We start from the raw sequence: 14462 nt of genomic DNA on the forward strand, positions 1-14462 counted from the left end.
GCCTGAGCTCAGGGCTGTGCAAACACAGCCTGTTCTGCTGGGGGCTCAGCCACCCCTATGGCATGTGACCCTGGTCTAGTCACAGTTATTTCAAAGCCTGGCTGCTGTGACTGGTTTCGGGATGACACACAGTGGGAGAACTCTTGGCAGTGAGAGGGGATAGTCCTAGTGCCTGTGCTGAAGAAGAAGCTGGTCAGGTGGTAGTGGCGCACGCCTTTAATCCCAGCACTCAGGAGGCAGAGGCAGGAGGATTTCTGAGTTCGAGGCCAGCATGGTCTACAAAGCGAGTTCCAGGACAGCCAGGGTTACACAGAGAAACCCTGTCTTGAAAAAAAAAAAAAAACAAAACAAGCAAACAAAAAAAGAGGAGAAGAAGAAGGAGGAGGAGGAGGAAGAGGAGGAGGAAGAGGAAGAGGAAGAGGAAGAAACAACAACAGCAGCAGCAGCTGATTGTTTTGGTGACTGTCCCTGATAGGTACCTAGGACCAGTGTCTCAAGGAATCGAACTGTGTGAATGGAACAGAATAGAGCAGAGGTGTCAAGGGTGCATCCAATCTTTCTTGGAGCTAGTTCTAGCTTTTCAGTGGTATGAGTCAGTATTTTTCCTTTTTTTTTTTTTTTTTTTTTTTTTTTTTTTAAAGACTGAGTCTCATTACATAGCGCAAGCTGTCCTCAAACTCATGATCCTTCTGTCCCAGCCTTCAGGTGCTAGGGTTACAGGTGTGAGGAACTCACCATCACCCTGGCTTTATTCTCCTGTGACTCAAGTCTGGTAAAAGTAACAGGGCTGCACAGTCACCATCATAGAAAATCTAGGCATCTTTGTAAACTGGGACACCTCCAAGCTCCAAGGCCATCAGATACCCCAGGCCCACTCCTCCCCATCCTGCATGCTTGTACACACAAGATTGACAAGACCATGTTTTTTTTTTTTTTTTTTAACATGCAGCAGGCATGGGCAGTCCCAGAGCAGGGAGCTCATGCAGATGCAGGGACTTGGCTCCAAGCAGTAAATGCAGAGAAAGCTCCCAGGGTAGGCACCTTGACGCCAGCTGATGGCATACAAGTCCCCCAGAGTCCGGCGGCGACCCACAGACCGGGGCAGAGAGCAGTATCTCCAGGACACTGGTCAGGAAGCATGTAGAAGGATGGCAGAAGGCAGAGTTAATGGGAGCATACTCCAGGGCTTGTAAGCCTGACAGCACCTAGCAGTGTTCTCCTGGGAGGGATCTACCTGAGTATACCTCCAGCCCCAGCCATCCTAGAGAGGACAGATGCCTGGGGAATGAGCTTCAGTGTGACCGAAGAGGTATTCAGCAGTCATTCTATTCTGAGAATGTTATACTGAGACACGGTCACGGGAGCGGAAAAGAAAAATGCTAAACCTGCGGGAAAATGTGCTCTTGCCTGTGTGGGAAAATCTCAGCCTCCCTGAGTGTGGCTCCACATCTGTGAAACACTAGCTCCTTCTCAGGCGAGCCATCACAGACTGGAAGGGGAACAGGCTGTCTGCCTTGTAGCCCCTCCCTTTAATCTAGCTTTGCCCCCAGTTCCTGGAGGGACGCTGAAGCAGAGCACACACACACACACTGCAGAGTGTCACTGCAATCCAACTAAATGCAAAGCCACGGTAATCTTTGGATGTACACATTTAGGGTGTCTAGACCCCTCCTTTACCTTCTTTCCCAACATACTTGATTTGCCTCTGTGCTACCTCAGAGCCATCCACTGAAATCCAGCAACACTCACCCCCAGGCAGGATGGGAACTCAGCAGAGAAGGAGGGGGCTTTAAGAGGTGACTCCGGCCCAAAATTCCACTGCATGTAACAGAGGTAAGATTCACACTCAGGTTTGTGTGACTCCTAGACACTCTGCTATAAGAGGCACTGAGGGCCTCTGCTTTAGGAAGCTCCCGCAGGGGAGAGGAAGTCTTCGGCCTTGGGCATTGCTGGAGTGTCAGGCATCACTCCAAAGAACATCTACCACAAAAATGTCCCCAGGAAAAGGAAGTGTGTGGGAGACAGAAGGGGACACTTAAACCAGCAGAAAAAGTCACATGGTGTTGAAACACATGGGGTTGAAAGTTTTGCAAGTGAGTATAGACAGTTAGTTAGTATAGCACCACAGCAATGTTAGAGAGCAGTGGGGTGTCAGCAATCAGGCTCAGGGGGCGGGGAGGGTCTCATAAAGGGGTGAGGGCCCAGTTTTGGCAAGGCTCACCAAGGGTAGCTCCTACAAGCCCATGGGGGAAGTACAGGCTTGCCTTATAGCTCTAATTCCACCCTGCTCACAGGCTCTAGATCCTGAACTAGTGGGCTATCAGTCCTTGAGCAGAGGCTGCCAAGAAGGGGTGAGGAGGAAGCTCCCCCTACCTTCCTCAGGCTGGAGGGAAAACTCATCTTGCACGCCATCCTGGCCTTCCAGGCAGGTTGCAGGGACCCAGCCCTGCTCTTCAGCAGTGCTGACGAACCACCAACCTGCAAGCAAGAAGAGTTCAGGGTGCTGTCAGTGAGGCAAAGCGAGAATGCAATAATCCAGCTGTCCTTTGGCATGTGAGGACTGTTCCAGAGGTGTCTCTGAGGATGGGCTGGTGTGGGCCCAATGGTTGCTACCTAGAGATGCTCATGTTCTATTCCCTCAGTATCTGTGGTTTCTACACTCGTGTTTTCCAACCATGAAATAATAATAATAATTTTTAAAGACCCTAAAAACTCCTCTATGGGTACTGAATGCACAGACCCTTACTCTCTAAATAATATTCTCTAAAACCAGTGGTCCTCAACCTTCCTAATGCTGTGACCTTTAATACAGTTCCTGTGTTATGGTGAAACCCACCCCCCTATACGATTATTTCATTGCTACATAACTGTAATTTTGCTACTGTTGTGTATTGTAATGTAAATACCTGATAAGCAGGATATATGATATGTGACCCCAAAGGGGTCACGACCCATGCTGATTTAAACAAACAATAAAATAACTATTCACATGGTACCTGCATTACCCAAAGCTTAATGTCACCTCAAGAGGATGTAAAGTGTGTGGAGGCTGTGGACAGGTCAGAAGCAAACACCCTAGCTGTTTATATAAGGGACTGGAGCATTATCTGCCCAATACATCTTCCTGCCTCACATCCTTTCTAGCACCCCACCCTGGTGGCCCAGGGAATGGGCACTTCTTCCTTCATGCCCATGCTATCTCTTTGCCATATAGCTTGTATACACTGCTCCTGAGAACTGGAAAACAATACAGACTTAAGAACAGCAGAAATCTAGCTCTGTAGAGACCTGGGGGCAAATAGTGAGTCATTTGGAGTCTTGTTCATTCGGTGACAGCACAGGGACATATATTTTCCAGTTGTCATCATGGGTCACTAGTCCCATAGCTCTTGTGACTTAAGTATCTGGAATACAGCTGGGGCACTTTAGGCCTCAGGAGACTGGGATGCAGTTCCTCTGTGTCCTTCTCCTGCCTGCCCCTTGCATTTGCCTTTTCTACTCAAGGCAGGCATGGAAGCGAGGATTTCCCTCTCCCAAGGGAAGTCATGGAAGCTAAAAATAGGTTCTAATCTTTTCCACCTCGGACCCCCTGGCTATAAAGAAATTAAATTATCTGACCCACTTTGATAATAGATTATAAAATTCCATTTTGGAAGGGTTCCTACCCCATACTCTGAAACAAACTCAGAGGCCAAAAAAAAAAAAAAAAAAAAAAAAAAAGAGCCTGGCTAAGCAGGCCTGGCTGGCTTCCTCACTGCCTATTAGCATTTGATCTGACCCCTTTTATTTAGTCACAGGTCAACACAGCTGTCAATTGTGCCTCTGCAATGAAATTGCTGAGAACTCCAGGGGTCTGGAGAGCTTGCTGAGCACAGAAATTCCTGCAGGGCAGTATCCACAGAGACTGTGGAAGCACAGTGCCTCTCCTACAACCTGCCTGTGCATCCATCCCTTCACCTGTATCCTTTACTGCATCCTTGATGAGGACCCTGAAAGCCTGTTTTCCTTGGTCATGTGAGCAACTTAATAGTTCCAGAGAGGGGCCTGCAGACCATGCTTGACAGCTAGCTGTAGGAAGGGCAGGCAGAACAGCTGGTTTGCACCTGGCTAAGGCATTGAGGGATGGCCTGAGAGACAGCCTAGGGGACCCAACACACCACTAGGTGTGCAGTGTCAGAACAGAATTGCCCTGACAGACAATTTCCACTCCATAAGGGAGTGCTGCCTGCCGTGGGAAAAAAAACCATCACATCTTTTACTGTCACAGAAGTCACCTTGAAAGAGTCAGAGCACAGGACACTGAGATGACATCAGAGTAATCCTTCCTTCCAGGTCATCAAAGCTAATGGCTTTTAGATTGCATAATTATGGAGGTTTGTTGGCTACCACCAGCCTCCTGACTAATGGTGACCTGACCTGGAGGATGCCGGAAACACTGTCTTCCGGTATTCTTGGAAGCAGGGACTATCCCTAGATTGCACAGTTAGCATCTGCTTGGCTAATGCTGATCTCATGATTCACATGAATAATAGTAATATAACTTGAAGGATACTGGAAGCACTGTCCTCCCACAGCTATGTGGACTTAACTGGCCATTGGGTGATCACAGACCTTGGAAGCCCAGTGAATCTCCCACAACCTGCCTGTGCATCCATCCCTTCACCGGTATCCTCTACTGTATCCTTGACAATGGTCCTGAAAGCATGAAGACCCCTAACAACATGATGAGCTACTGGGAACCCTTGGAGAGAGGGGCTGCTCACCCCGTGCTTTCCCTTCATGGTGTGATGGTTGCTCAGCAGCAGGGATGGAAACCTGTATTTTCCGGAGCACATGTTGTATGCCACATTCAGGTTTAGGTGCCCTTCCTATCATTTACTCTTTTGAGAGTTCCCTGACAGTCTTCTGTGTCCTGTAGATGACAAAACTAATGTGCTGTGTAGAGTCCTGGTGGCATCCAGGTTCCCTGTCTTAATCATCTCACCGTGGGTGGATGTGGCCAGTGGCCCTAGGATGACAGGTGGGTTGAGAGACAGGCAGATGCCCGTCTTCTCTGAAGAGTTTCTTCTAATTTGCTTTTGATACTCAGTCTCTATGGGGCTCCTCTCTCAGATCTGCAGCTTTCTTGGGGATTCCCAAGGAAAATTAACACAGAAAAGTCTCAAAGGAGCGCTTGACTCTGTCCATAAGTATTTGAAAACCAGGACTTGTTTATGGGAGCAGGCCTCAAACAATGGCAACACCCGATCCAGCAGGCTCCTGAGACAGTGGCCATGAGCCCTCAGTGGCTCTGGGAATGACGGTTCAGGGTACGGGAAAGGTGGTCCAGGTCCTTACCTGACTCATTCTTCTCAATGATGTCCACTACTTGGCCCACACTGAGGCTGATCTCTGAGCTCTCCTGCTTCTGATAGTCTGCCACTACCACATACTGCTCCAGGACCATAGGGTCCACTGAGGTCGGGTCATTCCCTGAGGACAGCAAATGCCACCAAACATCCCATTAGCCCCAACAGTTTTTGTTACAGGATTTGTCTCATGCCCCAACTCTTTATTCTTCTATCCTCTTATTCATTTTCTTACTCAGGCACTAATGTTTACCAAGAGCACTGGGGTGGGGGGGAGGGTGTACCAAGAGGTTCCAAGTAAGTAAGATGAGGCATATGCCCAGAAGTTTAAATTAGCTTGAGGTCACCACCCAGCCTGTCTCACCCATCCAACTTTATCCTAAGCCCACCTACGAACTCATAGGTCAACCGTGATGCTCTACATACTTTTGTTGACACAAAAATAGATGAAATGGATTCCTTCCAGCTTCAAATAACTCAAGGAAATAGGGGAGATAAACACATGAGAGATATGTGTATACATACATACATACAAACAAGAGATCAAATTATATTCGCATGGATACCCAGGATGCCAGAGAATGGACAGAAAAGGCAACATTGTACTAAATGAGTGGTCAGCAAGACTTCCTAAGCAGAAAGCAGAGACTCATGAGGAAAGGTGTCCTGGGAGTCAAGGAGGATTGGGGTAGGTGGTCTCTTCCATGATAGCGAAGGCCTGGGAGCCTTCAGGAGTAGAACGAGGTTGGGAGGCAGATTTCTGCCAGGTGGTAGGCACGGTAGTGAGAGAAGTCCCCAAGGAAAGCATTGGTCTGAGGCCGAGGACTTGGTAAGTTTGGATTTTTAAATCTTGAATTAAGGCAGGGAATGGCAGGATGTACAGCTGGACAAGTGTCTCTGGCTGTCATGTGGAGGGAGGCAGAGGCTGGTAAGGGGGAGAGCACCCAGACTGAGGGTGTGAAGTCGTTAGGCAAGAGGAAATCGTGGCATTGGAGCTGGGCAGTGGTCCCAGGAGGGGAAAGTGTGGGAAGAGTTTCCAGGCAGGCTGCTTCCCTGGTGAGCAGTGTGTGCGTCACACCCTGGAGCTGTGAAGCCCTGCTACCCACTAAGACAGATGGACATGCTCACAAAGACACTCCACAGAAGACTTAAAAGGAACATCTCCGTTCAGAGACGTCAAAGAGAAGGAGGCAGCGTGGCGTGTGTGTGTGTGTGTGTGTGTGTGTGTGTGTGTTTGTGTGTGTGTGCCTGCTTCTTGGCTCTGTGAGCAGGTTCTGGTCATTGACCCTTCTAAGAAGGCATATGAGCAGGGCATACCCTAACCACCTGCACCTGAGTCTCCACTGGGCAGGAGGAAGGGAGAGGAGAGATGCAGGATGTAGGTGGCAAAGAAGGCTGGATGGGAGAGAGCCTGGAAAAGAATGTCTCCCACCCCCATGGGCTGCAAACCATTGCAAACCTTTGAAGACAGTAAGTGAAGTGTCGACGGGCTCCCCACCCAGGCGTGGAAATGGATGGTGGACCATAGATAGATAGGGAAGAAGGTAATGTCTGAGGTCATCTGGCTTTCTTTCCTTAGCAGTTTCTAGGTTCACCACAGAATCTAGTCACGATGTGTCCTTCCTTTATATTTCTCAGAGGCTATTATCACTATTTCTAGCTCTCTGTCTTTAACTACGTTCTCACAGTTCAACAGTCCACCAAAGCCAGACAGCTACATAGGCTGGGATCTGAGACAAGGGTGGTCTGACCCTACTGGAGAGAACCTCCCACCAGGTTAACCTGACAAGTTCTGCTACTGTAGGACCCGATAATGCAAGGGGTCAACAGGTCTAAGGTGCTGGCTCTCTGGAGTTCTTAGCCACTGCAAATAAGGATTCTTTTATGTTCAACAGCACAAACCAGAGTCCACACGGAGTCGAGCCTACTTGAGGGCCAGAAAACCCTCATGCTAATGGGAGCCACCTTGCCTTGATTTCCTGATTGGTCTTCGATGCCAGCCTAAGTCCACCATATTGTTCACGAGTCTTCAGGTAGACAATCACTTGGTTCGATCATCCTCCACAGGCAATGCTCTGCTATTGTGGCTCTCACCTCACATAAGAAATGCCCAGTGCCTGCAAAGCTCTGCTTGATCTGCCTGGTAACCAGTGAGAACACATCCCCACACCCCACTCCAGAGGGCAGAAGGCAAACTTATCTCCTGTTCTTATTATTCTACGCTAACAAGACTGCTGATCTGAGGCTGGCTACATTGAACATTTGGGAAAACACCTTTCCACTTGGGAATAGTATGAGATTTAGAATGTTTGTGGGCCTAAGCAGAGGTATATACAACTGCTTATGGAAAGAGGCTTGCCCTGCTTCATCTGTTCATTTCTCCTGACCTAAATGCGAATGTGATGGCTGGTGCTCCAGCAGCCATCTTGGACCAGAAGGTAACCTTGAGAACACTGGCCCCGTATGGCAAAGCTGTAAGGTAGGCCCCTGATCTTTTTACCATCAAATGCTCTGCCAAGCTCGGCTATCTTTTGTGTTTGAACTAATAAACACTATTGAATTGTTTCAGCTATAATCCTTTAGAAGTTTCTGTCACCAGCAGCCAAATCTATCTCACATTTGTATGCCTTACCTAGCCATGTTGAGCCAGCAGCCTTAACGCTCTCTATTTCTCAGAGCTTGAAGCACATGCTGTTCTCTTTGTGAGAGACAGTCTTCACTAGCCGTTGGCATCTCTGGATACTTTCCTAAAGGGCACCTGCGGTGACCCCTCTGACAGCCTGGCATTGCCTCTGCAACTTTTGTTCCTTTCTGGTTTGCTTTTTAATTAAAACTATATATTTTAAGATCAATTTGAGTTATGTGTAAATGTGTGGGTATGTGCACACACTGGCTGACTTCCAAGGAAGTCAGAGGACTGCCCAGCGCTAAAGTTACATGCAGTTGTGGGCAGCCTGGTGTGGGTGCTGGAAACTGAGCTTGGTCCTTCAGCAAGAGCACAAGTGCTCTTAACCACTGAGCCATCCCTTTGGGCTCTCCATGTTACTTAAAAAAAAAAAAAACAACTCCATGCATTTCCCTGTCTCCCCGTGTATGTTTTCCTGCTGTGGTTTAGGTGTCTGTGTTCTAGCAGGAATCCTCTGCTTTGCAGGCTTCTAAAAAAATTAATTAATTAATGTGTATGATTATTTGCCTATATGTGTGTGAATCAAGTGCCTGCCTGATGCTTGCAGGTCAGAAGAGGGCATCTGATCCCTGGAACTGGAGCTACAGACAGTTCTGAGCCACCGTGTGGGTCCTGGGAACTCACCCTGGGTCCTCTACAAGGGCGTCAGGTGCTCCCATCTACTCTGAAGTATTTTTAAAGTGTTTGTGGGTAAGGAGGAAGAAAAGGAGAAAGAGGAAGAGGAGAAAGAGAGATGAATACTATAATATTATTGTTGGTGACAGACTGCATATGACCTGTAATGTGTAAATTATCTATATATTATTTGGCCCTTTAGAAAAAAGTTTGTCAATTCATGTTCTAGACCACGAATGGAACCCAATGGAGCTCAATAAATACCCAAATGGAATATCTTAAAACTTGGATTTAATGACTTCCTGTCTAGGTCCCTGGGGACTTAGCACTGCCAATCACACACACAGTAAATACCGAGTGGCAGAATCGGAAACCATGAGATACGAAGCAGAGGGCAGCGTGCTGGCCTTTGGTTACATGACCGGAGCTCAGCAGAGCACAGGGCTCAGGGCTCGGGTTTGGGGCTTCAGGCTATAGTCCCTTTACTGAGGCATGCTTCCAAGGTAAGAGCAGGGAACTGCTTCCAAGTGTTGCTTCCAGGGCAAGTTGTGCACATTTTACTCAGAATATCCCACTTATCAACACTGGTGACAAAATGTATGGTTTCAGGTGATTAGACAGGAGGCTTAAATGAGGCTTTAGGGGGCTGGAGAGATGGCTCAGCGGTTAAGAGCACTGAGTGCTCTTCCAGGGATCCTGAGTTCGAATCCCAGAAACCACATGGTGGCTCACAACCATCTGTAATGGGATCCAATGCCCTCCTCTGGTTTGCTTGAAGAGAGCAACAGTGTACTCACATACATAAAATAAATAAATAAATCTAAAGAACAAATAATAATGAGGCTCCAGACCATTAGGTGCGACATAGAGACGCTATCGGTGGGGTGTGAAATTGCACCTAAGCCCCATTATGCATGGTACCAGGAACATCTCTCTCAAGGCAAATAGGTTCTAAATGTTGCCACAGAGGCATCCAAAAGATTCCTAGTTGGGCATTAGTGGCTCATGCCTTTAATCCCAACACTTGAGAGGCAGAAGCAGGCATATCTCTGAGTTTGAGGCCACCCTGGTCTACAGAGTGAGTTCCAGGAGAGCCAGGGCTACACAGACAAAGCCTCTTTCGAAAAAAACCACAAAAACAAACAAATGAACAACCCCCTCCTCCCCCAAATCCTCTAGGCTATGTTACATGGCCCACAGGAATGAACAGTAGAAGAGTTATTCTGTCATTTATGCTAAAAAGCATTCTTAAGCCACACAGTTGCCTTCTGTACCAGAGAAACTTGAGTTAGGTGTTTTCTCTTTCTGATGATATGTCTTGAATTTTTAAAATGTTGACTAAAGCCAAAGTGAGACTTTTCCTTCCATAAGCTCACTAAATTGCCAGGCTTGTTGGAAGATTCTGAAAATAAGCAAAAATCAAGAAGAAATGTTCTTGCAAGCCTTCAGACAACCTTCTTAATTGTGGTGTGATTTTTTTCCCCCCCTGTGGGATGAGCAGGATTTGGGACCACATAAGCCAAGTCTGCAGGAGCCAGCTGGCTGTGACTGGGCAGTGCTGGGGACAGACAAGCCTTCTCCCATCTAAGGTTTGGTATTGAAAATGCAGGGGTAAGGTCTGTTTTTAATTTAAATCTCTCTTAAATTCAGTCAAGAAAACCGGCTCTAAAATCAAGGCAGTGTCCACCAGTCAGATAAACAAGGAGCCTATGGAGGGTTCTGACTCTGAATAAAGGAAGGCGCCGCGTTCCAGCCAGTGGGACTATAAATAAACCTGGCCCCATCACGGCAGGTGAGTGATATCAACCACGGTCACCACAAATTAGAGCCTCTGTTCTCTTTCCCAGACAGGTCCCTCATCAAGCCTGTTCCAACTGGACACTCTTATTTTCACCAACCAGAGCTGTCTCTTCTCTCTCCCTTCTCCTTCTCCCCAGCTCCTTTCAGGGGAGTCTCATAAGCAAAGCCAGAAACTCCATGACCAGCCTAGAGCCGCAGCTGCTCACTAATCTTTGCTAAGAAAAGAAATGTGTCATTATCCTGGCTGAGAACCAGTTGCAGCTTTAGCAGGATGCCACAGTGTGGCCAGTGACCACTAAACCCCAAAGGAGAGCCAGATGTAGTCAGAGAGCAAAGCAAAGCAGGCTGGGGTGGAGGAAAGAGGGATGAGGTATGGTTTCTGTTCTCAGTTTCCGCCATGATCAGACTAAACTGACCTAGGCCTGCTCCCAGGAGAAGAGGGAGAGCACAGGCCTGAAGTGTGGACAGAGTGCTAACGGGGACATCTACAGGCTTGAGTCATAGGAGGGATAATTGAACAGCATCAGCTAGATAGCACTATTGAAGGGTTTTACATATACTATTATAGACCCTTTGACAATTCTATAAAGCACATCTCATGCATGGTGAGTATGAGGTATGTGTGTGCCTGTGTATATGTGTGTGGTATGTGTGTGTGGTGTGTATGTGTATATATATGTATGTGTGGTATGTGTATGTATGTGGTATATGTGTATGGTATATGTATATGTGTGTGGATGTGTGTTATGTGTATGTGTGTATATGTGTGGTGTGTGTGTGTGTTTGTATATGTGCACATGTGTGTTATGCGTATGTGTGTGTATATGTGGTGTGTGTGTGTGTGTTTGTATATGTGCACATGTGTGACTATGCACATAAATGGAAGCCAGAGCCTTGTACTTGTTAGGTGAATGCTTTACCACTGAGCCACACCCAGGCCTGGATGTCACACATGAAGAAACTTAGTTTTCGTTTTGGGAATCTCTGCCTGTGACCCTCCCCATGCATGAAGCCCTAAAATGTCCTAGAGTTCAAAGAGATTAGAGGCCAGGGCCCCGGAAGCTCTGAAACCCACATTGGCTGTGGGGCCAGAAGGAGCATGGGTAGTAAGAAGAGATGGACTAGTGACCGTCGTCTTTAGAACATGCCTTGCCTTTTCCACAACCACCTCTGCCAGAAGAGCGCATCATCCCAAGAATAGAAAGGCAGGCAGAAGCAAGCTTCCTGTATGGAAGGAGCCCAGCAGGGTTTGAGTGACAGGCATCAACCTGCCCAGGCAGCAGGCTGGTAGAGGCTGTCAGAGGACCAGGCTCAGATCTGCCGAGTCCACCCCCGAGCCCCAGTGCACAGTGTCTTCTCAGTCTGTATTCCCTTTGCTCTTTGGAGAGCTCACCCTCAGTCCCCATGACTCAGGATCGTTATCTTACCCCTGCCCCCCACTCTCACCCTTACAGCACTGCAGAAGGCTCTGAGTGTCCACATTACTTTGTACAAAGTGGCATGGAGACCCAGAACCCTCTGCAGCATGGTTAGGAAGATGTCTGTCTTCTCACACCACAAAGGTACTCTCGTCTTATCACTTTGTAGTGGTTTTGGCAAAAGGTGAAATAGGCCTCATCAATCAATCGCCGACTCATCCACTCATTCTGATGATCATCTCCATATGCAACTATTCATCCATTGCTCATCCATCCCTCTGTCTGTCTATCCACCCACCCATCCAGTCACCATCCATCTGTCCATCTATCCCTCTGTCTACTGCTGTGTCCCTAGCTTGGAACCCGACCCTGGGCACATGGCAGGAATGAAAGGAAGGAAATGGGATCAATGCTTACCTGATTTCTTCTTCCCAATGTGCTCCCTGTGTAGGAGACAGGGGTGAGAAAGAGCTGGTCAGTCCTTGTTATGTATTGGGCTGAGATTCCATTAGGACGATGACAGGCTCCACCCCACAGCATCCTCAGGGAGAGAATGAATCTAAGCCCACTCCAGGAACCCAGGCTTCTTCTAAGAAAGACGCCCCCTCTTCAGTTCTGCCTTTATCTAATAAGTGTTCTGGATCCTTGGACCAAGGTTTCTATGCGTTTGGGGAGTGGAGACCATAGGAAAGATTCTCAGTCTACCCTGCTATCACACTCTTTGATAAGCATGGTGGTCATGTAAAACAACTTCGGATTAGGGACGCTTAGTCAGGTTCCATTGCCTGCTAAATAGGACTTTGACCCACTTACAGTGGCTATGAAGCCACAGGCAGTGAGGCCTTGCAGGGCTGAGGCAATGAACTCTGACTTAGTTTGCAGTCTGCTGACTCTGGGTCCCCATGGGTCTAGAAGGATGGCGGGAGGGAATGAGGGAGGAAGTGTCACCTGGGGAAGTCCACAGACTGACTTACTCTTTGGGAGGATTCAGGTCCTCAGGTCTTGTCTCAAAAAACTGCAGAACCTCATCACACTGAGAGATGTAGGGGGGCAGCTGGATCAGGGCCTAAAGCAGAGACGGGGTGAGTCCGAGGAAGGAGAGGGTATCCAGAATGCTGTCACCAGTGGTTCTCAAACTCAGGCAGGCACCAGGACTGCACAGCGGGATTGATTCCTAACACATAGGTTGGGGCTCACCGGAGCTTTAGCAGGCCTATGGTGGGGCCTGAAATCAGGGATTTTTGACAAGCTTCCTGGTGATGCTGATGCCTTTGACTTGGAGAACACACACACACACACACATACACACACACACACACACACACACACACATTCTCCCAGATGTATGGAGATAATACATTCTGCTGGCATCGTGTAAACATTATATATTCATATGTACACAATCAGCTCATACTGTACATGCTCGTTTGGAAAGTGATGTTTTCACTAACAGCGTGAATTCCATTCATTTCATCTTTATCAACCATATTCTGCTGTCTGCCGGCTCTACCACACCACTGGAGAACATCTGGAGTGTGTCCAACGAGAGTCTGAATTTCCCAAGCTGAGGCTGTAAAGCCCAACAATTTGGATATGGGGTGGATGGAAGTCTCCAGGGTTAGCATGCCAGCCTTCCACTGGCCAGTTCCTAGCCATCTGGAAAAGTGGCTCAGCTGGGTCACGACCGAGCCCTGCTGTGCTTACCTGCAAGCTGCAAGAAGCCAGGTGAGGGTAAAGAAGGGTACAGGCGTTTGTTCTGCGTGCTGACCTACCACGTATTCATACAAGTAGCTAACAGGTATCTTCTCTGCCTAGTGCCGGACTGGAAAAGAACAAGGCACATCCTGCTCATCCGAGAGATGGCACTGCACTGAGTGAACACTGTGGTTTTCAACAAATACTTAACCCTTCCTCCTCTCTTAGCGCTGGATGGGGAAGATGGAGATGCAAGAGGCTCCTCCAGAAGAGGGCATTGGACAGCCTGTGACTGATAGAGCCTGTTCAGGTCCATGTCACTTAGACACAGAGGTGGGGGTGCAACCATGCATATGAGGGATTTATGCAGCCCCTACAGAAGCCTCCATAGCGCAACAAGACTCTGCGCCTCCTAGGCTGTGCTCCCTGGTGCCTCTCTTGCACCTCTGGCCTGGTGTAGCCTGAGTAATAAGATGTCCTATGTATTTTCTGCCTAACATCTCTGAAAACCAAGCCTGAATCCACTCCTGCATCGAAGCACATGTGATCCATCCGGGCTCAGATGCACATCATGGAGATGCACAGGGGACTCCAGGGTGGAACTGAACCTACGGCTCTGAGGGGATTTTGACCCCTACATCATTTCTCCCTCTGAAGTTAAGAATTGAGGTGAAATACATACTAATACCAAATTGGCCATTAACTTTCTTCACGTGCATAGCTAAGACTTGAACACACTCCTATTCTCTACCTCCAAACCAGAGCTCATTCCACCTTGCAGAACAGAAACTGTCCCTGCTAACATCTTGCACCTTGCATCTTGCATCCTCCACCATTCTCCTCTGTCCCTTTAAGTTTCTCCTTTAGGCATGACCGTGTCTGGCTGGTATCTTGTTCACC

At 48.1% G+C, this 14462-nt stretch overlaps 1 protein-coding gene across 2 annotated transcripts in view; it reads right to left on the reverse strand.

Annotated features, from left to right (window-relative positions):
• Sh3pxd2b (SH3 and PX domains 2B) overlaps positions 1 to 14462 on the reverse strand; it is a 79402-nt gene that overhangs the window by 17979 nt on the left and 46961 nt on the right. Inside the window, exons 5-9 of one of the 2 annotated variants that reach the window (XM_029484044.2) lie at positions 12842 to 12933; positions 12285 to 12310; positions 5338 to 5472; positions 2374 to 2478; positions 1042 to 1125 (exon numbers count right to left, since the gene is read on the reverse strand). In XM_029484044.2, the coding sequence (XP_029339904.1) occupies positions 1042 to 1125; positions 2374 to 2478; positions 5338 to 5472; positions 12285 to 12310; positions 12842 to 12933 (442 nt within the window). The remainder of the gene's footprint in view (positions 1 to 1041; positions 1126 to 2373; positions 2479 to 5337; positions 5473 to 12284; positions 12311 to 12841; positions 12934 to 14462) is intronic. The other variant, XM_021177399.3, reaches the window with a different exon arrangement.

This window comes from Mus caroli, unplaced genomic scaffold (assembly GCF_978045245.1).
Source record: "Mus caroli unplaced genomic scaffold, Mus_caroli_1 scaffold_13, whole genome shotgun sequence".
Taxonomy (NCBI): domain Eukaryota; kingdom Metazoa; phylum Chordata; class Mammalia; order Rodentia; family Muridae; genus Mus; species Mus caroli.